Here is a 22,649-nt window from a genome sequence, read left to right as displayed (position 1 = left end):
TTCTGTACTTCAACCTTTGAGGAATCTTTATTACATGCAGTTTTTCGCAAGTCATTAAATGAAAAGTTAGTTGGGAAATTAGCTTTTTCTCTCATGTCTGTGAGTATGGAGCTTGAAACAAGAGGCTGTTAGCTCACCTTAGCATAAAGACTGGAATCGGGGTAAATAGCTACAACACTTTAAAGATCATTTGTTAATACATTGTTAGAGCTGTAACAATTAATCTATTAATTGATTTTTTTTTAAATAACTGCCAACTACTTTGATAATCGGTTCATCAGTTTGAGTAATTTTATTGGGAAAAAAAAACAAAATTCTCTGATTTCAGCTTCTTAAATATGACTTTTTTTGATTTCTTTACTACTCTATAACAGTTGACTGAATATTTTTGGGTTGTGAGTAAAACAAGACTTTTGAGGATGTCATCTTGGGCTTTGAGAAACACTGATCGACATTGTTCACAGTTTTCTGACATTTTAAAACAGCCGTTAATGGATTCATCAAGAAAATAATCAGCCGATTTATCGACTATGAAAATAATAATGTGAAACAAAAATATAAAAATCTTTTCAGGGATTTATGTGCTTGAACTTTCTTGGCAAGACGCTGCATTCATTTTAATGATCTAGAAAGATCCTTTCATCTCCTGTTGTGTCCTACATGTGTGAAAGGGCAACTCTTGAGAAAACAGCTTCTGTGAGCTAATTATCGTCAAAATCTGTCAGCATGAAGAAGAACTGTGCTTCAGGTGTGAAAAGTTCTCACAATGGGCTTCATGTAAGAACATTTTCGTATTCTTATCTTAAGTCTCTCTTACTTACACCCGTCTGTGCAGTAAATTGTGTAAAACAGCATAATTAACGCCCCAATAATACCATATAAGGCTACACTTCCTGTCCGATATGTTAGGAAGTGTTCGTTCACGAAAATGACATGAAAGAGTAAAAAGAAGTTTCAAGTTTGAAGACCCACTTTCAGAGATCCATAAAGGAAAATCTGTCATTTTAACAGTGGCAGCAGTGGAATTAAGGGACCTAAAGTAAAGAAAAGAAACAGTAAAAACGAGTGCCGCTAATTACCAAGTTACCTGAGGCTCGTATTGTCATAAAGAAGAAATCGCTTGATATGAAAGTGACTTAAAAGACAAAAAACGCCATATTGAGCTGATTGATGGTTGCTGTGGAAGATAAAGGTGAAGTCTCAGTTTTACGACAGATCTGGACCGCTTGTAAATTGTGTTCATACCTGAAAGAAAATTCGAAGTATGAAAACAAAATGGTGAATGCAGCAAGTTTGAACACTCTTACGATCCACGTAAGAACAAATCTGGTCTTGCATGAGTCCCAGTGCACTTTCCTTAACTTTTGTTTTTAGCTCCAACTATCAACACATTCCTGTGGTTGAGTTTTGAAAGGAGTGAGACATCGTATTGTTTATGGTAGACTTGTTCGTCCTTGGGTTATGCAGCTTTATACCATGTCTTTCTGCGGTAGGATAAAAATTGTCATGGTAACAAGAGGAAGGTCCTTTTCTCTGGGGAGGACAGAAAAATAAATGAACTTTAATGAGAAGAGACGGGTTCATATTTCAACGCCGGCGCATACATGTATGTTAGAGGCTGATATCAGCTGTCCTCTGCCGCACGCTGTGGAGGAATTGATTTTCAGAGCTGCAGTCAAGACGTGCAGCAGCCAGTTTATCATGTTTGTCTCACTGAATCAATAAACCACTCTTCCATTTCATGAATTGTTATTCTGTTGCCTGACATTTGCTGGTAAATCGACCTCAGTGAAGCCGTTATTAGCTATTTCCAGCCCTTTGAATTTATCTACACAATTAGCCGGGATCATTATGTACCAAAGCCTCTGCGTGTGAGGCTCTGCGGGGAGATCGGGGCCGCGGTCTAAAAATGATCACCAAATTAAAGCACCCCGCTGACAGCCGTGTCAAAAGCACCAAGATTGCTCTCAATATTGTGAAAAGGCAGGCGGCTTCTTTTCTTTAATCCGGCTGGCTGAAATCCCACAAGGGCCCCGTTCCTCTTCACATCCCGGTGTTTCTGAAATGAGTCGTCAAGAGGATCATCCACCCACTGAGGCGTCCAGGCTCACTCAGGCTCTCTGAGGGACCTTCCTCACTCTTGACAGATCAGCAGGGGTTTTTATTCACCTAAACAAGCTCGGTTACTTATTTAAAGGCAGAATTAAGGAGGTTTTCACAGGCGCTTTTTCATTGCAAATTAAAGTAATTTTTCTGAAGGACTCTGATTTTGCGCAATGTTGACACGTTAACAGCAACACCTGTTTAAAATAATGCAATCCACTGCAACGGGCCTGCAGTAAATCTACCTTTGTGAAGTTTGTAATGTTCAGTTTTTGTAGAGACTGTGACTAAAAAGTGTAGATTAGATTCTATGGTCATTCCCAGGGCCTTAGTTTGTGGTAATGTGTTGGATTGGATTAAATTATCATTCCAAATTGTGTCATGCGGACTAAACCTTTTAATTACTCTATATTCTGTACTACATACTGCAGTACAGAGTCATCACAATGGTCAATATGATCAATATCTCTTTTGATGCCATGACAAAAAGAAAAAAGTCCTATAGGCACAAAGTTTTTTTCTTTTTTTTAATTAACAACCAGCACTGATACAGGAAAAGCCACTGAAATGGTATAATGAATGGATATTATAATGTTTTAAACATGTCGTATTGAAAATTGATACCTTTGACAATTTTATTATAAAATGCAGTATATTTTTTGCGTGTGCACACTCACACACACACAAACTTCTTCATTTTACATTGATTTATTTACTTTTGTTTATTAGTGATGTACAGTTGTAGCTTTGGGACCGTAGTGTAGTGGACTCTACATTTTAAATATTGATATACATTTTTTTTTTTTAGATTTTCTAAAAATAAATAAATAAATGTGAATAAATGAAATAACATTTGCAAATTGTTTAAACACAGACTCAGTAGTGCTGACGTGACATGTGAAAACTTAAAGTGACACCTGTCATCTGATGGAAGCCTCTGCATGTCATTAAAGAACATAATATAAATGTAGAAAGAATATAGATATAAATTGTTGACCCGTGGAAACAAATGTTTCATTTGAACCCGTCAAAGAATATTTTAAGGGGCAGTTCATCACTAAAGAAAAAATACATGTTTTCCCTTGGCCTGTGGGGCTATTTATCCATCTAGATTTATTTGGTGTAAGTTGCTGAGTTTTGGAGATATCGGCTGTAGAGCCGTCTGCCTTCTCTCAAATATAATGGAATTTGATGGCACTCGACTTATGGTGCTTCAAAAATCATGACCTCGTTACTCAAGATAATCCACAGACTACTTTACTGTGAGCAGTTTAGTGTAGGATCTATTTTCTTTTTAGTAGAAAGAGATATTGCTGTTGAGTTTTGTATTTTTTGGCGCTCCGAGCATGACAAGCAGAGTGCCATTTAGTCCCATTAAATTCAAGAGAAGGCAGACATCTATGTGGCTGGTTTTGATTTGGGGCGTGAACTGTCACTTAAACTTTTTCAAGCTTGAGAAAGAGCATCACATCTGTAAGGCAAACAGAAATGGAGGGAGGCTGTGTGCACTTCGTCTTCCAAGAAGAATTCTATGACATGCCAATAAGGTTGTAAAAAAAAAAAAAGTGGCAATGTCTGCTTAGAAAGAAGTTAATGATGATGGATCAGTTGGGAAACCAAAGATGAAAGGCAGTAGGTTTGCAATTTAGGGCAGTGAGCAAACACATGAATGAGGTCACAGGGGGACATCTGACATCTGTCATATACATTTGGGATCAGATTTGTGACTCAGCCTGTTCCTGTTTTGGCCACCGAGTGGCACTGCAGTTCAACTTGAACTTTGTAGAGAAACACTCCTCACTCGATGCACTGATATTCCTGTGCACAGTAGAAGTGAAGGGCTTCTGCCAGCAGAGGGTGATGTGTGACAGGTTTATGTCAAACACTCTTCCTCTGCTGCTGTAACAACACTTACAGATGTTCTGTAATCAACAGCAGCTCTGCTCGGAGTCTAAGAAGGATATAGATCACAAACAGACTTAAGACACAGTTTTAGGACTGATCTTGAAGTGACTGTGACAGGGCAGCGTGTCCCATCTAAACCAATCCACACCAAGATGTAAACTGCACACTAAACTCAGAGATCTTCAGTCTTCAACCAGAGAAACCTGCACTCACCAGTTAATTAAGTCATTCTCTAAGTTTTCTGGAGTTGAACATCACATCTCCTCCCTTCAGCAACCAGTTGCCTGAGCAGCAAGGAGCACTGACATACAGATATGATATCCAATTCAAGGTTTCCCTTTTGATTAGAAGTTAACAGTGATGTGAGGCAAAAATACTGCTTGAAGTGAAAGAGACAGGTGTGTGCTGGCTTTCTAATAACAATGGGAAGTTATTGGCTTGCTCATCAATACGATCAATAGTTGCTGCAGCAGCAGCAGTGGCTCTGACACACAGCTCATGGAGGCAGTTAAGATGCTTAAACCCAGTTTCAACATTTTACGCCAAATTCTCACTTCTTCTTTTATTGATCGCTCACCCAGATATAATGAACTCCAGAATTTGTCTGAGAATCATCAAAGTAATCTGGTGATATTTGTCGGTCTGTACAGCCATGGGAACACTGCAAACAGGAACTTCTAACAGCAAAGTACTTCTAAAGGTGCAGTGTGTAGGATTTGTGGGCATTTTTTGCAAAATATGGCTAAAACATATAAGTAAGGTTTCATTAGTCTAGGATCACCTGAAAATAAGAATTGTTGTGTTTCTGTTACCTTAAAATGAGCTATTATCTACAGAGAGAGTGTGTCCTCTTCTACAGCCTGCCATGTTTCTACAGTAGCCCAGAACATTCAAATCAAACACTGGCCCTAGAGAGGGCTTTTTCACGTGTTCCACACCCATTGTATCTTCTCCCACATGCTTGGAAGGGGAGGGTGAGATGAGGTGTTTACACCACTAAATCATCCACACACGTAAACTGATGGCAGCAATTTGTGTCAGAATTCTCACTTTGTCTCTGAGTCATAACTCAGTTAAATCTGATCACAGATATGATACACACATCCACATTCAGTGTGACTTACTTTCTGGAAATAGGATAGAATTATCACAGATGTCCGTAAATCTTATTGCAACACCAATTCCAAAATAGTTGGGATGTTGTGTGAATCGTAAATAAAAACAGAATCCAAAGATTTGCAAAAACTTTTCGACCTAAATTTAACTGAATACAGTAGAAGGACAAGTTGTTGTACCACATGCAGAACGTATCTTAGCATTGTCTTTCTGAAATAAGCAGAGATGTCCCTGAAAAAGACGTCGTCCTGATGACAGAATTTGTACCTTTCAGCATTAATGGGGCCTCCACAGATGTGACAGTTACCCATGATGCCGTGGGCACTAATACTTTTGAAATTAGTGCTGGTAACAATATGGGTAGTCCTGTTCCTCTTTAGCCCAGAGGTCACGATGTCCATGGTTTCCAAAAACAATTTGAAACGTGGACATATCAGACCACAGCACACTTTTCCACTCAGATGAATTTGGGCCCACAGAAGTCAGCAGTGTTTCTGGATGTTGTTGGTGCATGGCTTGCCCTTTGCACGGTCTTAACTTGCATTTGTAGATGCAGCAGTGATTTATGTTGTTGATGTTCCCAACCCCATGTGTTATCCTTTGAACGATCATCTGGTTTTTAATGCCATGCCACCTTACAGGTCATGGGCATTCAGTGTTGTTTTTCAGTCTTGCCCCTGCATGCAGATTTCTCTGGATTCTTTGACTCTTGTGAAATACTTAAATTCCTTGCAGTCTTTTGTTGTGAAACTGTTGGATTATTTGCCTACGCAGTTTTTCACAAAGTGGCGAATCTTGCCCCATTCACGCTTGCGAATCACTGAGCCTTTTCAAGGATGCCCCTTTTCATAACCAGTCATCATAGTATCACCTTTTATGATGAATGAGTGTATGTTTACAAAAAACAATAAAGTTTTTGAGTTGGATCATTAAACATATTTAGTCTTTGTACTGTATTCAATTGGATACAAGTCGAAAGGCCTTTGCAAATCAGTGCATTCTGTTTTTATTCATGTTTCCAAACTTTTTTGGAAGTGATGTTGTAGAAATAATGATTCTATTTTTTTTTTAAGCAGAATTTGCCTGGGAATCATCATGTTTTTAATGTTTTTAATGATCAAGGCAATCCACTGAGAGATCATACAGATCTGTCAAGTCACGGTTACATTTCAAACGAGAACCATGCGGTTGTCTTAATTTGTCCCACATTGGTGATGTAACCCCTAAGTATTAGGCCCAGTGCCATCTTAATAAGTTGCTAGATATGGGAAAACCCAAAGTTGCTCAAAGGGGAAAAGATGCGGTTAAAGCTGAGGTATGATGAGCCAGCAGCGCTAATCAAGCAAACACTCCCTAAAAGTATGTAGTGGCCCATCATGATCATCAGTCTAATTCAATGTGACTTAAGTATTAGAGCTTGGTTGTTGCCGTTTGGTGTCTTTTCTGCCATACAGAGTGTCTTTTGAGTTTGTCCGGAATAAACAGAATAAGAACACTCAAATGTCTCTCTACAGCAGCATAAAAGAAGCCACTCAGACTGCAACAAATGATGCATTTGTTCTATTGTATCTCCAGATCAACCCATTTCTGTGGTGGTTTTTATCCAAAATATCACTGACAAATGTTAGCTGTGAGGGTGTCTGTGATGCTGCTTATGTTTCAAATAAGATGGAAACAGTGCTGACGTCAGAACTCTTTCCTTCTGCCTCAAGGTCATTTCGAGATTAAAAATCGACTCTGGATCTGAGGCCTTTCTCTGACTGGTAATTAGAGTGTTGCAAAGACATGTCATGGAGACTCAGAGGCCACTTCGAGAGGCGCAGGTAGAGCATGAAGCAGCGGCCGAACGGTTAAAGCCCGACCCCCCCGAGACAAGTACAACTCGTAAAAGAAAAGACCAAATATTTGGCTGCTGCTTTGGCAACGTGTCTGTGTCATGGTGTTGGCTTTTTCAATCACACTGTTTGCTTTTAGGACAATGTGAGACCTGCTTTTTAGACAACTGAGTCCTGTTGTTGATTCATGGAACATGAGGAAATATGCATACTGCATGCTGCTTTTCTGTTGAAATCTCTGTGGCGTCAAGATAAAAGTTTCAGCCACACCGGCCAGACTTCTAAATTACTCTACGGTCCCATCGTGATCCCAGATGTATCTTGTTTTTATTTTTTAAGCCACCATGTGGTGTTCCTCGAGTCTTCCAGCAGTCGCTCTCTAAACAGATGTGTTTTTCATGCATTTTCATAAATCAACATTGATCTTATCCCATCTGTGGTCACTGGCTTAACTGGGGCCACAGCAGCCAACAAAACTGCTTTATTTGCGAGAAGACTCTCATAGACAGCTGAAACCACAAAACAAGTTTATTCTATTGTGTCCACTGGATAAGTAATCACAATAAACTATATCCACCAATACCTGTTCTCTCTCAGCATCCAAAGCAACAGCAAAACTATAGCCAGTGTGTAGCAAGTGTAGAGATTGAACATCTTCTTTTACATAATATATCTGAGAAAATATAAAAGAAAGTCTCCTGAAAGCTGATCATTTAGCTTTAAAAAATAGCAAATTGATCATAAAAAATTTGCTGATGATTTTAGTGACAACTGACTAACTAGGCAATTACTAGGCAAGTGCACTCAGATAGAGTAGTAGTGGAGTGCAGATCTCTGCCAGGTGACCCAATAAGAAAAGATAAGATGCAATAACCAACATTTTGATCAACATTTTGGTCACTTGATTATAAATTTGTTCTCAACAAATTCTCATTTAATTAGAAGTTATATATACACCTATTTCCTCCCCAGAACTGCTAGTAGGTAAGTCTTGTGTTGGCCTAGCAGTTGGTGATGACTTGTGGCCCTTACCGGGGGGTTAAAAGGAGTCAGGAGTCAATTTATATAAAGTTTTTATTTATTTATTATGTGTATGTTAAGTAAACTTCATCCAAGCTTATATCCAGAGCCATGAAACTTTATGTGAACTTTAGCAATGATGTAGGACAGTCTTTCTGAATTGTCCTGACTCGAAGGCACGGTGAAGGTGGAAGGCGAGGGTGACGGTCCATCCATCGCTCCCTGCCTTGGGGTTGAATTTCCTCATGGGCATTCCAGCGGAGAGGCTGTGGTCTCTGGGGAAACGGTGCTCTGTCCTGACAGGCTTGGCCTCCAGCAATGACTGATGCACAATAGCGGTACACAGCACTGAGGCAAAGTCTCCGAGAGCATCACCGCCACCACCGACAATCCCTCCTTTTCTGTCTCTGTGTTCCTCTCTCCCGCGCTCTCCTTCTCTCTCAGGCTGACATGGAAGACATTTTGCCAAGAAGCTGTCAGTCTGTTTGCACTGGATTCTGAATGATATGAGCATCTGATTGCTCAATTCAGACCCGCTCTGGCAAAGTGTTTACTTCTTCATGTTAGAGCAGAGTACTTTGAGATCCTCTTTTTTGCCCTGAGCCATATGAAGAGGGTTTTAATTTTATGTTTTGTCTACAGAAAAAACAGGGAGCCCACACACTGCTGAACATCTCAAGAGCAGACAGAAGCAGACATTTTCTTGTGGCACTTCTTAGTCCATGCTATATTCCATAAGCAGGACAGTTTACAAACTGCAAACCAACTGCAGGACAAAGTTACAAAGTACCAGAAGTTAAAGTACTTAAAAGGTAAAGAGAGTACTGTACTTGTTGACCAAATGATGCTGCACTCATTTACAGCTTTTTTTCTTTTTGCCTTTTCTTACAAATTTGGAGTATTTCCCCTGTCTTGTGGTCCTAGTTATTTCTATTAGCAGCCAGGAGAGAGTGGCACTGGCCGTATACATTTATCGATACACATTCTTACTAGCTGCTTCTTTTCAACTGATCGGGAGACTACAAAGGCCTCAGTATGCATAAACTGAAGTGCCTGTTGGATTGTCTAACACAGTCTAAAAAGACTGACCAGTGTTGGGATTGAAGCAGCAATTAGCTAGGTGTGTGGATGAAAAGAGAAGCATCGTGTTGTGGCTTAAAATTACTTTTTAAAGTTTAAACTTGAAGGTATTGAATAATTTGTTTTTCTTCGGTGGGCCGTCTCTTCACATCACATTGTTCTTTTCAAGCATACTGAGCCCTTCAGAGGTTCAAGTATTTTTTGGTCTTTTTATGCCTTAAATCGATAGGACAGGCAGGATTCGAACCCACAGCTGCTGCAGAGGACTCATGGCCTCTTGTCACAAGACAAGAGAAAAAAAAAATGCTACCTGCTCAGCAACAAATAGCAGACAAACACAGTTTACAACTAGCTCAATGTTTTAGCAGCTAAGACTCTAGAGTTGCTGGAGACCTAAAACAAAGCTAAAAGACAATGAATATTGGCCTTACATTTGTCAGGTGGATGCAAATGAGGCTGTAAATGAATGATAATGCTCACGGTTTATGGCCTTGACAGACAATCACTACACTACTAGTCAGATCATGATGATTACTGGGAACTCTCTGCTCTTCATAGGACGAAACATGAGCTAAATCAACACATGTGGAATTTAATCTTCATGTAAAAATATGTGTCCAGTATAGAAAATCTCTTTTGTAAACACAGCAGTATTAGCCCAACATCAAGTTTAGCGGAGCTGGTACAAATAGAAGCAGAGATAACTGTAAAAACACCCTGGAGGGTCAGTTGATTTTGTCCACATACATGACTCATACGCTTCCTATTAGTGGTACACAAAAGAGGGAACATATTCTCATGGTAAAAAAAGAGGAATTCAGCTCCATGGTGTTTATATAGTGGGTGTGTGCACGACTGGAACAAGGAAAGCCCAGACCTCTTTACGGAGCTGAATGTTTACGTTTGGACACATATAAAGTGGGCGTTCAAGGCAGAGAACCCAGCGGCCTGTAAATTAAATTGATCACTCGGAGTGACGACATGTTTTGCAATACTTTGAAATGCATACCAGTCATTTTTAGGCGGTGAGCCTGCGGGTCCTGCCTCGTGCTCCATGGCGGAGGTGGTCCAGGGTGACAGGGGGCATTGCGTGTCTAGTATGTAGGTCAGTCATGCTGAAGATTCACGGCTTCCAAAATTACAGAGAATGAGACAGCTAGGGACCTGAAACTTTAAAGTCCAACAGCTGGGAGATGTTAAGAACAAGATCCCCCTCGGTGGCCGTAATGAACGTTAATGAACGGACCTGACAGGACAGATGCGGGGAGATGAAAAACAAGGAGGCGGACATGTAGAAGACAAGTGGAGGAGGATTTGTTTGGTGAGAGGCTCTGAGAGAAACGCTGCGAAAAGAAAACGTGTTTTGGTGTGAGTAGGTCGAGAGGCACTCTAAATCCCAAACAGCCTGTCCCAGTAACTGACGGCCTCTAGCATTTAGCCTAGATCCGCAGCTACACACAGCTCCACCCTGAAGCCCTCGACAGATTGTTAACTGTCCCACGCCTGCAAGGGGTGAGAGTTCATTACTGAGAACCGCTGAGCACTGGGACACAACATGGCTATAAATAATAAAATGGCCGAAAATGGACATTAAAGAATCAGAAAACCACAGGCTGAAAGGACTCTCTGCTTTTTATGTCACTGATAAATCAACACAGTGAAAAAAGAGCAAGTATGTATGATTAATTACTTTCTCAATTCTCGTTTCAATCCATTACTTTCACTTTAAATAGCCTACAAACAACACAATACTCAGTTACGTAAAGTTATGACCCCCTAACAAGCCTCTGTTGGGTTTAAAATGACAACCTGTAGAAAGTTACTGGTAGCTGTAGTTCAGTTTGCACAGTTAGAACATTGTGATTTCTCAGGTTTGTGCTGTAAAGCAGTGGTTCCCAATCACCCGGCCTTGGACTGGTATCTGGCCTCAGAACACTGCCACTGGGCAATGTGGAAACAAACTGCAAAAACCTATAACCAATACTAATTTCATAACTTTATACATGATTAGTGCAGTAACGACCCTAGTTTTGGCATTTCACCTTTCTTTATTACTCCCACAAAAAGAGGATACACATTTTGACTGAAATTCTTCAGTAAATGATGTCACTGGTCTGCATCATCCAGTTAGTTCCTTGCTATCTGCATTTCCTGTGTTCTTATCACTGTTGCAACTAGTTGACATGAGTACAAAGGAAAAACTTTGAGAGTTTGAGAAAGCTTGAGGGTAGCCTTCGTAGGAAGCAGGGGAGAACAACGGCAATCCATAATAGTCTGTGGTGCGATAAAAGTTGGGAACCCCTGCTGTAAAGCAATTCCTTTTGAGCTACAAAGTCTGCAGTTCTAGGCTGAATGTGTCATAATGGGCTGAAAAGGCCAATGCAGTTTCAAAGGCTGCTCTAACAACTCTTGAATTCTAGTTTTCTTTTGCCAGAATTTGAGGACATCCATCATTACACAATCCACTGTGCACTGGCCCGTTATTTATTGTGTGTTCCCAAAATCCTCATCAACTTATCAAGTCAGGACACGCCACTGTTCTTATTACCGTAGCTAACTGGACAAGTTGATAGTAAGGTGCATAAAATGATGATGGTTAATATAGTGATGCTATTCAAACTTCATTGTCATCATATAATGGCACCATGTACTTTCCACCAACATGGAAGTGGTCAGTTTGTGCACAGAATTTTGAATTGTTAAGGGCATTTGACCAAAACTAAACACAACCCTCAAAGTTGGTTCCTAGCTAAAGTGCAAACCAAAGTGGCAGTGTCATGTTCTAGAGGTCATTGTGCATTGTGCAACACCCTCCATAGATGATGCATCCTTCATGATAATGGTTCTGCTCAAAACTGGTGCGTGCGGACTGGTTCACTCACTGAGATTCCAAGGATCTTGACTGCAACCAGCTCAAGAATCAGAACTAATGTGTAAGAAAAGGGGTATAAAAGGTCTGTGGCAAGCAAAAGTCAGTTTTAGTCATCCTGAGAAGTGCTAAATTGGTTTAAATTATCTGGTTGACTACAGAAATCCTGTGTTGCAAACCGGGGCATTAAGATTGGAATACAGTTTTGACAGGACCAAGGTGCTATTGAGTTGAATGTTTGGAAATGTAGAATCCAGTGTTTTTGGCGACTCATGGTAATGTCTATTTTAACCCCCCTCTCTTTGGACATGCAAAACCAGATCCCTAGGGAATCTGTTCGACTGTCTTAACATCAGAGACGAGGGAACGTGCATAGATGATGATTGTGTCTGGATAAAAATACAGGAACTGGAAGTTTAATTGTGCGGCGTGCACTTAAATGAACCAAATGCAGAAACAACAATGTCAGCTTTCCACTGTGGTTTTTCTGTATACAAACTCCAGCTTTAAATAACACAGTGAATCCACATCTCTCGATCAATCTAAAGTCAAGTCTGATGGTGAGCGAGATAACTCTTCCAGTCAGTGGAAGTTCACAGATACAAACCGCAAGAAAACAAGTGCTGGGTGGTTCCTGTAATTTTCCATGTGATCGTCAGACGGCTCCTAAACTATGGAGCAGTAACACTTAACAGAAATATCAATTAAATGTAGCCACTGATGTTTAGTTTCACCTTGACCACGAACTTGACCACACACACACACACACACACACACACACACACACACACACACACACACACACACACACACACACAGGGACTACCCTTCCATCAGTGAGTTCTCTTCATTAAAAGCACTGTATTTCACTAGCTAATCTTTGCCAAGAGATTCTGTTTACTTGAAGCCCTGCAAGGTCAGATTCTGTAATTATGGAAAATATGAGTCATTAGTTTGCCCGCTCACAAGGTATTTTGGAAGGTCTGTTGAAATTTCAGCTCTCCTTCGATCAAATAAACAAAGGATATTTTAAGGTTGTTTTGACTGTAAGGAGTCGGTGCTGTTGGTGCAGGGGAAGAATCCACATGTTGGAATACACATCATATAAAGTTAGACAAATCAGTCCTCACAATTAAGTAATTTATACAATTTGATTTTTTATTTTTTTCCCTTGTAGACATATGATGTCGACATTAAAGAAAAGGCTCAATGTCAAATTCCCTGACAGTTTGTATTCTGTTTCTTTGCAGGGCGAAGTATTTTCGAGGGAAGAAACTGAATGGAGAGTATGAGATTCGGGTGGAGCAGGTATGGTGGATTTAACATAAATTCTATTAATGAATAGTTAATGAATAGAAATTTTATACATATTATTCGGTCAGCATTTAATTAAATGATATTGTGGATGATCAGGCTAACTGCTGCTGAATTTGGGTGGGTGTTTCTTTCCTTGAGTGCGTTATTTTGCTATATTGGAACACCTCAGAGTGCATTATCATTCTTGAACCATGGCACTTTTTTTTTCAATATTAAAAAAATGTCCCACTGGGATGAGTTGCATCATGAAATCTATCATACAACACCCAGGTGGGACCAAGTCATTGTTTTGCAAGACACAAATACAGTATTTGCACTCAGGCAAGGAAATGCACCATTACGTTGAATATATTACAAATTTCTCAGGGTTTGAACATTGTCAGAAACATCTGGAATAATTTGGAATACACAAATCAATAAAATATATAACATGTGTCTTGCTTTTTTAAACATTTTAATGCAGAAATGTTACATATTATAGCTTTAACGCTTAGCTAGAAAGCAAAGAAGTATTTCCCCAAATGTTGGACTATTCCTTTAAAGTATCCTGATTTTAGTACAATACAGTTTTGCTAATGTTATATACCATGTGCACAGAAATATGTGTATAAGTCTAGACATACAGTATTTACAGTGTTTAGATAACATCTAATTTACCTCAAATAACTTCAGTTATACATCTGTAAGCCATTGTTGAGACTGGAGCTGTCTTTGAAATGGAGTGGTGGGTTTTTTATGAGAGAAGGAAAAAAGAGACCACAAAAAGCTGGACCGGTGATTTTATAGCCTGTTTGCTCAACTCTCTACTGTTGTGGTTACATCCTCTTACTGGGGTGTGGTGGGGCTGGAACAGGAGTCAAGATTTTTCTATGAAACGTAAACGTGCAGGGATTTTAAAAAAAAAAAAATCTTGTGGTGTCACAGATATTGAACCCCAATAAAAATGCGGTCGAGTTAAATAGGCCTCTTAAGTTGATAGTCGAGGGGAACCGTATGAGCCCCCCCACAGCTCAGCTATAGCTCAAACTGACCTACTTAGATCTTGCTGGACCCTCCACTCTTTCCCAGAAGCCCTTTGCGTTGACGATAACAAGTCAGTCGCTAATTGCCTTCAGCAGCCAGACTCTTCATAGGCTGTTAGTGCACCTCGCTGAGAGCCTTAGGACGATGGAAACCCAATCTCTGTGTGAAACGTTAGCGACATGCTGAGATGAACCCTTTTAGGGGATGACAATAAAAGCAGAGAGACCCGCTGCACTTTCTCCCTCTCTCTTCAATCCCACTTCCTCATTGGCTTTTAACATCTCTGCACAGCAAACATCTTGGCCTTGAGTAGACTTTTTTTCAGTGCTCTGACCACCACTGAAACATGGCACCGACATTAAGATTAAAACAGCCTTAGTTATTCATCGCTGCTACCTCAATTTTATTCATCTTACATTTATCTACTATTCCAAAGAAGTTGAGGCATTGTGTAAAACATAAATTAAAAACAGAATGATGATTTGCAAAAACTTTTCGGCCTATGTTCAATTAGCATTACAGTACAAACGAAGGATATTAAATATTCAAACTGATTGCTTTTGAAGCCGGACTCATCAGGCCACTGCACACTTTTCCGCTCTTCCATACCTGCAGAAGTCTGCAACATTTCTAGATGTTGTTGATATACAGTATGGCTTTGCTTTGCATGTTTGAGCCTTATCTTCTGTTTGTAGATGCAGTGACAAACTGTGTTCAGTCTCAACAACAACAACGGTATCAACAGTGTTTTTCCAAAGTGTTCCTGAGCCCATGTAATATCCTATACAAATATTTGGGTTTTCAATGCAGTGCCACCTGAGGGGTCAAAGGTCATGGACATTTAATGTTGGTTTCCAGCCTTGCCCCTTACATGCAGATTTCTCTGGACTTTCAAGGATGCCCCTTTAATACCCAATCATGACGCTATGATCTGTTACCAGTTAACCTGTTTACCTGTGGAGTGATTCAAACAGAGGTTTCATGAGCATTCCACATCTTTCTCTGTGTTTTGTTGCCCCTGTCCCAACTTTTTTGAAACATGTTGCAGGCATCGAATTCAGAGTGTTCTTTGTATGGTATTATATTGAATACAAGTTGACAGATATTTGCAAATCATTGTATTTTGAGTGGATATCAGACTTGGGACACGGATCTCCGCTCTGATCTCCACAACTCCACAACTTAACGTGATTTCAAAATTACTATGCTAAGCAGTGCATATAGAGAGATCATGTGTAGTCTGCATTTGTCCACATAAACCAACACAAGAATGACAACTTCCAACATAAAACACCGTAATCCACCAGGTTCTGAAAAAAAGCACATTACAAGTGCATGGCAAACCCTAACAAAAGTAACGTTTCCATTTTGGAACATAAAATAGTAAAACTCAAACTCTATCTGCAGCACATGCGAATGCCACAAGTCATAATCCTACAGGGCCCACAGTGGTTGGAAGACACTATTTTACTATGTTACATTACACAATCTAAACAACCTTTCCAGATAGAGAAAACTCTGGCTGCATGTGTATCAGCATCGACTGACACAGAACTTTTCACCACTAAACCAAGTTTCAGTTTCAGCCTCATGCAATCTTACACATAATACCAATGGTAATAATAATAATAAAAATAATTAAGGAATCAGTAACGGCAGATATCAAAATTCAGGAATCAGACTGTAACTGAAGAAAAGTGGATCTGTGCGTCTCAACCTACTATAGTAAATACCTTAATAATTTTAGTTCATAATCTCTAAAGGCTGTTTTGATATTGTATTGTATTGTACTGTGATTTTTGTCTTAGTTGGATGAACTGCTGCGTCATGTTCATGCTGTTAAAGCTCTCTGAACCAGTAGTCACAAGCCCCAAACTAACATAACTCTTCTCTGGCTTACTTGCAGCCATATAAGGTACCATCTTTAGACTCCAGCACAGACTCACCACAGCATGTGATGCTGCAGTGGGGAGGCGTGATGCCAATCTGTATGAAAGAGACAGAGAAAGCCGCTCTCGGCTTTGATTCTTCGATGTAATATCTGTCATTAAGGCTGCCCTGCCACCTGTACCTTCCCCAGACGCTGCCCAGCAGCAAATTCATGAGCCCATTGTTGTGGATCATTCCCTCTCATTTACATGACCCACTTTGAAGTTACATTTGGCAGCGGCCTGAGGTCATGTGTCCACCGGGTACCTCTTTTTATCCACTAAACAGATGCACATGGGAGCGCCTGTGGTGGTTCTTTTTGCTCTTAAGTGACTAATAAAAACAGGTTTGAAGCCACTGCTGTTTTTTAAATTCATGAAATATGTTAAGCAGTAGTTCTTGATGCTCTAAGCGCCAAAAACATGCCAAGTGATCCTCACAGTCAGATTAATGTAACAGCATACCTTTGTTTTATTCCAAATAAAAAACACAGCCAGAAATGTTAAAATAAATTCCTCACTCAGCCAAATACAGAAAGTCTGTATTGCTTAACATGAATAAAGCTGGGAGTTGTATATTAACTTCCACCACTCTCACTGTGTCAGTTAATCCCATGTGGTCTAAAGGGAGACTTAATGTGCAGTAACATCAGGCTAGTGCTCATGTATCATGAGCCTGTGACTCATGATGAGATCAAGATAAACAATAAAACTGAGGTGAAAACAAAAATACTGTCATACAGTCTTCTCTCTGGTATGTACCTCCTCATTTTTACCCTAATGTTATAATCTTTGTAAAAGTTCAAACTAGCTGAGCTCCTCTATATAGCTATCCATCCAGCCATCGTCTATAACCGCTTATCCTGATGGGTCACGGGGGTGGAGCCTATCTCAGCTGACATTGGGCAAGAGGTGGGTTACGTCCTGGACAAGTTGCCAGTTTATCGCAGGGCTGACACATAGAGACAAACAACCTCTCACACTCACACCTATGGGCAATTTAGAGTTATCAATTAACTCATTATGCTGCACGTCTTTGGACTGCAGGAGGAAGCCGGAGTACCTGTAGAGAACCCACGCAGACAAGAGGAGAACATGCAAACTACACACAGAAAGGTCCTGCCCCAGTCAAAAACTCCCCAGCCCCCCGGCCAGGGGATTCAAACTCAGAACCTTCTCGCTGTGTGGCAACAGTGCTAACAACTGCACAACCCTCCATATCTAATCACCCCTAAATCAAAAATACATAATTTTCCTCTCACTTGTGTGTTATTTTATCCATCTAGTTCTTCTGCAAAGGCACAATGCTGTTGAGTTTTTCAGGCCAAGTGCCATTTAGTTTCATTATATATATATATATATATATATATATATATATATATATATATATATATATATATATATATATATATATAAGAGAAGGCAGACATCTACACAGATGATTTTTCCAAAACACTGCAACTCACACCTAATTAATCTAGATGGACACATAGCACTGCTGTCTATTTTTGATTTTGGGGTGAACAGTCCCTTTAAGTGCCCAACTTTTCATTTATAAGAGACAAATTGTGTTGTTCTCCTTTGAAAAGTTACATGGTCTCACTTGAAGTGTTGACCCCAGCTCCTGACCTTCTTATGTGCTATTTTCTTTGTAGATATTTCCTCGGGGAGTTTTATCTCACAGTAGGTGGCTGAAGATAATTCAGCCCACTGACTCAACCACTGATTTGTTATCTGGACACATATGCTCGCCACTTTACACTTGGACCCAGAGATTAGTTGCGTTCATGAGGAACAGTGGTGAGTTCCAGAGATCTTTGGAGCTCGGGGGATTAGGTATCGCCTACAGTGCCTTTTGTAGCCTTTCTTTAAAAGTGTCTTGGATGAGCGTGGCAAGCTGAGAGCCTCTTGAGCTGGAAGTTGTCAACCTGCTTGTGACGTTCGGCAGCCACGACAGTCCATGTTGAAAAATGTCAGAATGAATGATCACCTGCAGACATGACACTGCCAAACAAACTGCCTGTTTGCTACCCACAAGCCCCTGCAAAGTCATAAACACTGCAATTTACACAATTGGACAAATTAGGCAGTTAAATTTTGAAGGGGTCTGTTGTTTGTGAAAGAACAAGGGGAGGTTTTTCAGGGTTGCCGGACCATGTGTGGTTTGGGTCGGGCAGGGCAACATCTGTTCAGCAGGCGCATGACCTCAGCGCTGTCCACGCTCCTTTCTGCTGCAGTCATGGCAGCTCACAGGCAGTTGGCTGTATGTTATCCGTACCCTTTTTTGGCTGGTATTTGCACATGACATAGGGCATCTGGGTAGAACTTGCTCAAGACAGATGATTTGGTTTGGTACTTGCTGCAGACATTTTACTGACCCAGCTGCCCGTCATGCCTCCTGTTGCCTTGTGGCATTTAGCATCTGTCTTGGATTTCAACATTTAGTGCCTCAATGGATTATTTCACTGCTGTACAAGGTGGTAGTGATTAGCAGCAAATACTTCTCTGTGGTGCACATGAATGGTCCACTGTACTTCAGACCTCTCAATTGCATCAGTATGTGAATCAACTAAGCTTATCGCATAAAAAGTTAGAGGTAGTCAACAAAAGAATCTGCCCTGTAACTACAAATCAAATCACTACGGTCTGTTCCTTCTTGACACTGGTACACAAAACTGAATGACTTGACCTCATATAACTCGAACGTGTCAACTTACCACTTGCCAGACACTTTTTTTTTCACTTATTCCCCGGTATGCACGCATTACAATCCAGGAGTGATGTAACAGCTATTTCTATGCTGTATTTCATCCAGGTCTTGGTTTGTCAAGGTTTTCCTCATTTAAAGTAAAGAGGTGAAGCAATAAAAGAAGAACTTTGTGTGACAGAAAAACATCTATTTTCAGATGAAAGGAAACCACACAATAAGAGGCTCCATCTGGGCTGGAATGATTTTATCAACTGCTTTTTTTGGTTTGGTCACTCGGGACCAAAAATAAAAAGGGGACAACTATCTGTAGAGCAAGGTCAGTATGAAAGCAAATATAATAAGTATTTGTGGAGAGGAAAAGTTCACTAAGGTTAATTATGGCTTAGATCTGTTAACACTTATCAGAAAATCTAATTTCTTATTTTGCCTTCATTGGCTGCTTGTAATGCATAATATAAAAATTAAATAATCACAATAATAATGAAATATGTTGTATTCATTAACTATTTTCCATAATCATCCTGATTTATGTATACAGTTTTTAGTATTACCTTTCTATACTGGCATATTTCCTTCTAAACTTCAGTTATCTTGAATGTTCAACTGCTTTCATCTTTTACTCTTCAGATGACAGTTAAACTATTTTCATCCCCTACTTTTTACATGACAGTCCACCTGTTTTTTTTTATTATTATCTTGGTTTTCAAACAGTTCAACTACTTTCTCTAATCTTCAAATGGAAATTCAACTACTTTCATCTCTTTTAACATGACAGGTCAACTACTTAGCTTTACTCTTCAAATGAAGTTAACCTACTTTCACCTCCTACTTTTTACACGACAGTTCAACTGTTTTCTTATCTTGCTCTTCAAACGACAGTTCAATTACTTTCATCTTTTACTCTTCACAAGAATATTCAACTACTTTCTTTTACTCTTCAAGTGACAGTTAAACTATTTTAGTCTCTTACTCCTAACATGACAGCCCAGCTACTTTCATCTCTGACTCTTCACAGGACAGTGCAACTACTTTGATCTCTTAGTCTTCACAGGACAACTTAACTACATCATTTTACTTTGCATCTGATTCTTACTCTTTAGCTGGAGGTTGAACTACTCAATTTAATATTTCAGCTGTCAACTCATCATTGCTTTCATACACTCATTCCACTTTTTACAGTGTACTACTAAACTAGAACTTAAACCAAAATTACTAATGCTTTTACTGTTTACAGTTCAGCTGACATTTCAACTCTAATCTCAAATTCCTCAAGTAACAATACAACTTGCATGTCATCCAGCAGTTTTGGTGCTTACACGCTAATATTTCATTGACTTTCATGGCTTAGACATGCACGGGCATTTCAGCTGCGTTCTTCTCTTAAGCTGACAGTTAAGATGCTTTCAGCTTTTATTCAAAAACTGTTCTACTACAACCACTAATCAAACATCCCACTTACATGCCTTCAGGGCTTAAACTTGAAACTGAAATGTATAATGCCGTCAGTCAAATGAAAGTCTTCAAATGAAACCTTAGCTTTCTTGTGTGCCAACAGTTTAACTGACAATTCAAACTATTTAAGTGCTTAAACTTAGACTGACCTCCAGTTGACTCTGTTTCTAGTTAATTTGTGGCCCAGAAAAAGTTGCAAATTGAAGCTGTAGAGCAGCTTAACTGGTCCTTCCAAGTTCTTTTTGCCCAAGGACAAAAGGTCCTGTTTACAATTTGACTCATGACCAAACAGAAGGCACCTTAACCACCTGAACCTCAGTGACACGGGTTAGTCCAAAGCTAAAAATACTTGCAAAGATTCCAGATGAGCTACTGTCAAGTGGTGTTTACTGTACTGTCCACAGGTTCACATGGCTTGGCAGTCAGGACGGAGTGCATGTACTGCAGCACTGCAGGGATAAATGAGGCCTGCTTGTAAATTGCTGTGGCTAAGCTAAACCAGTGCCTTACACCACAGTGCTTTTTGTCAGGTACGAGATATTATTAATCTAAGTCGAAGACTGTGTTGAATAAAGTGCCGTTTTCATATAAATAAAAATGTCATTTGGCAGAGGTGCTTTGACAGAACAGTGATCAAGCACTTATTAATGGAAATATTTAATTATAGTGTGCTTGGATTACTGTAAATAAATTGGTAGCAGTGAGCAGTGGGACTGAACATGGTTGGCAGACACTCAAACTCAAACAACAGAAGAACTAGCTCAGCAAGGAGACGTGGTAGAACCTCATCACAACCATACTGTCTTCCATATTTCTGTTGCTTCAAACAGGTTGGTTGAAACTATTCCTGAGATGAGAAGAATCAGCTCTGGAGGCAGTTGTCCCATGTATCACTTCCTGTTTTCCTTTCCCAGGGCAAGAGCTGCTCCAAGACAAGTGTCTGAATGTATTACCGTGATGGTAACCATGGCGCTGTGAAAGGCCTCCTGTCCTGGCTTCTGGGCCTGTGCCCCGCACCAGCCACTTCATCCATTACTGCCCAATGACAGTGGTTAGCACTCCTCTTACCCAGAACCAGCCAATCAGAGATGACATGGAATGCTCGGCTCTTGCCAAAATCTTGCCCACTCTCTGGTTTTATCTGGTCGCAGCAAAAGTCAACGTAGGCCCCCGTGTTTGGGATGGGATTTTCTTTGAAGAGATGCAATGATGGAGGCTGTGTGTGTGTTGCAGTGTGCATTTGGGTGTGTTGTGTATTTGAGTCTTTTCAGCGAGGCATGTACTGCTGAGCACACAGATGTTTCTTTCAGAGGTGGGGATCAGTAGAGAAGAGCTGAGAAAAGGAAGCGAGCCAAGTGCATGTCCTTGAGGCACATTGAGTGTGAGTGGCGCCTCGTTGTCCCCTAAATAAGATTACGGCATTTACTCGCCCCCTGCTCTTCCTCTGAGAGTGCAACACAATAAATAAAAGAGGTGGGCGTTTTTTTTTCTCTCTCTCTCTCTCTCCCTTGGCGAAAAAAACCCAGTTTCGTTACGTTGGCACATTCTTTTCAAAACCAACTCACTCCCCCATACAGAGTTGACATGGGCCACAGCGCTGGATGAAAGGGAAATTATCTCTGTGAGAATATTGCTGATAATATTTCCTTTTCATGTAGATGAAAGCACATGTAAAGCTTGGTAAAGCAGGCTTAAAGTCTCAAATGATCACAGGATGAGAATGTATAGATAGCAATTGACTTCACTTGCTATGCAAATTGTCAGGCACTGGGTTGAGTAGAGGGTCAGCTGGAGGATTTGCTTTCATCCCCATCAATGTTGTGTTTTTGAAGGCTGATCTATACAAAGCGAAGCAGCTTAATGCAGGTTTGTGTTGTTGTGAGGCAATCGCAGCATCAGCTAATGATCAGCTCTCTGACATTCAAACTCCTTATTGTGCTAGCAACGTTTTTTGTGCAAGTCAAAAAGTACTACTTAACACAAAATGTTGAAAATTGCCTTTCTTTAAGTTTCAAGTGTAGGTCTAAATTCCTGCCATTTGGTCTTTAAGATTGCAGTACCTTTGGCTTTTACTCTTTACACCTGTATTAATTCATAAAATCAATGATTTAAGCTCACAGGAGGTTAAATACATGGACCTGGACAGGTGAAAACGTCTTTAAGAATCTTGTGTAAGTCCAGTTGCCTTTCAGTAGCTCCTAGAGATACCATGACCCAGATGACTGAGAATTGTCACTGCCACATCCCTCCATTCATCGTTTTTTTTGGCCACTTGGGGGCAGCACACAACA

General features: G+C 40.1%; 1 protein-coding gene across 1 annotated transcript in view; it reads left to right on the top strand.

Annotated features, from left to right (window-relative positions):
* syn3 (synapsin III) overlaps positions 1–22,649 on the top strand; it is a 139,503-nt gene that overhangs the window by 20,185 nt on the left and 96,669 nt on the right. The window contains exon 3 of the mRNA XM_084711188.1: positions 13,179–13,236. Coding sequence (XP_084567314.1) covers positions 13,179–13,236 — 58 coding nt within the window. The remainder of the gene's footprint in view (positions 1–13,178; positions 13,237–22,649) is intronic.

Source organism: Lutjanus erythropterus, chromosome 22, assembly GCF_056507025.1.
Source record: "Lutjanus erythropterus isolate fLutEry1 chromosome 22, fLutEry1.hap2, whole genome shotgun sequence".
In the NCBI taxonomy this organism is placed as follows: domain Eukaryota; kingdom Metazoa; phylum Chordata; class Actinopteri; order Lutjaniformes; family Lutjanidae; genus Lutjanus; species Lutjanus erythropterus.
This window is presented reverse-complemented; position numbering and strand designations above follow the sequence as displayed.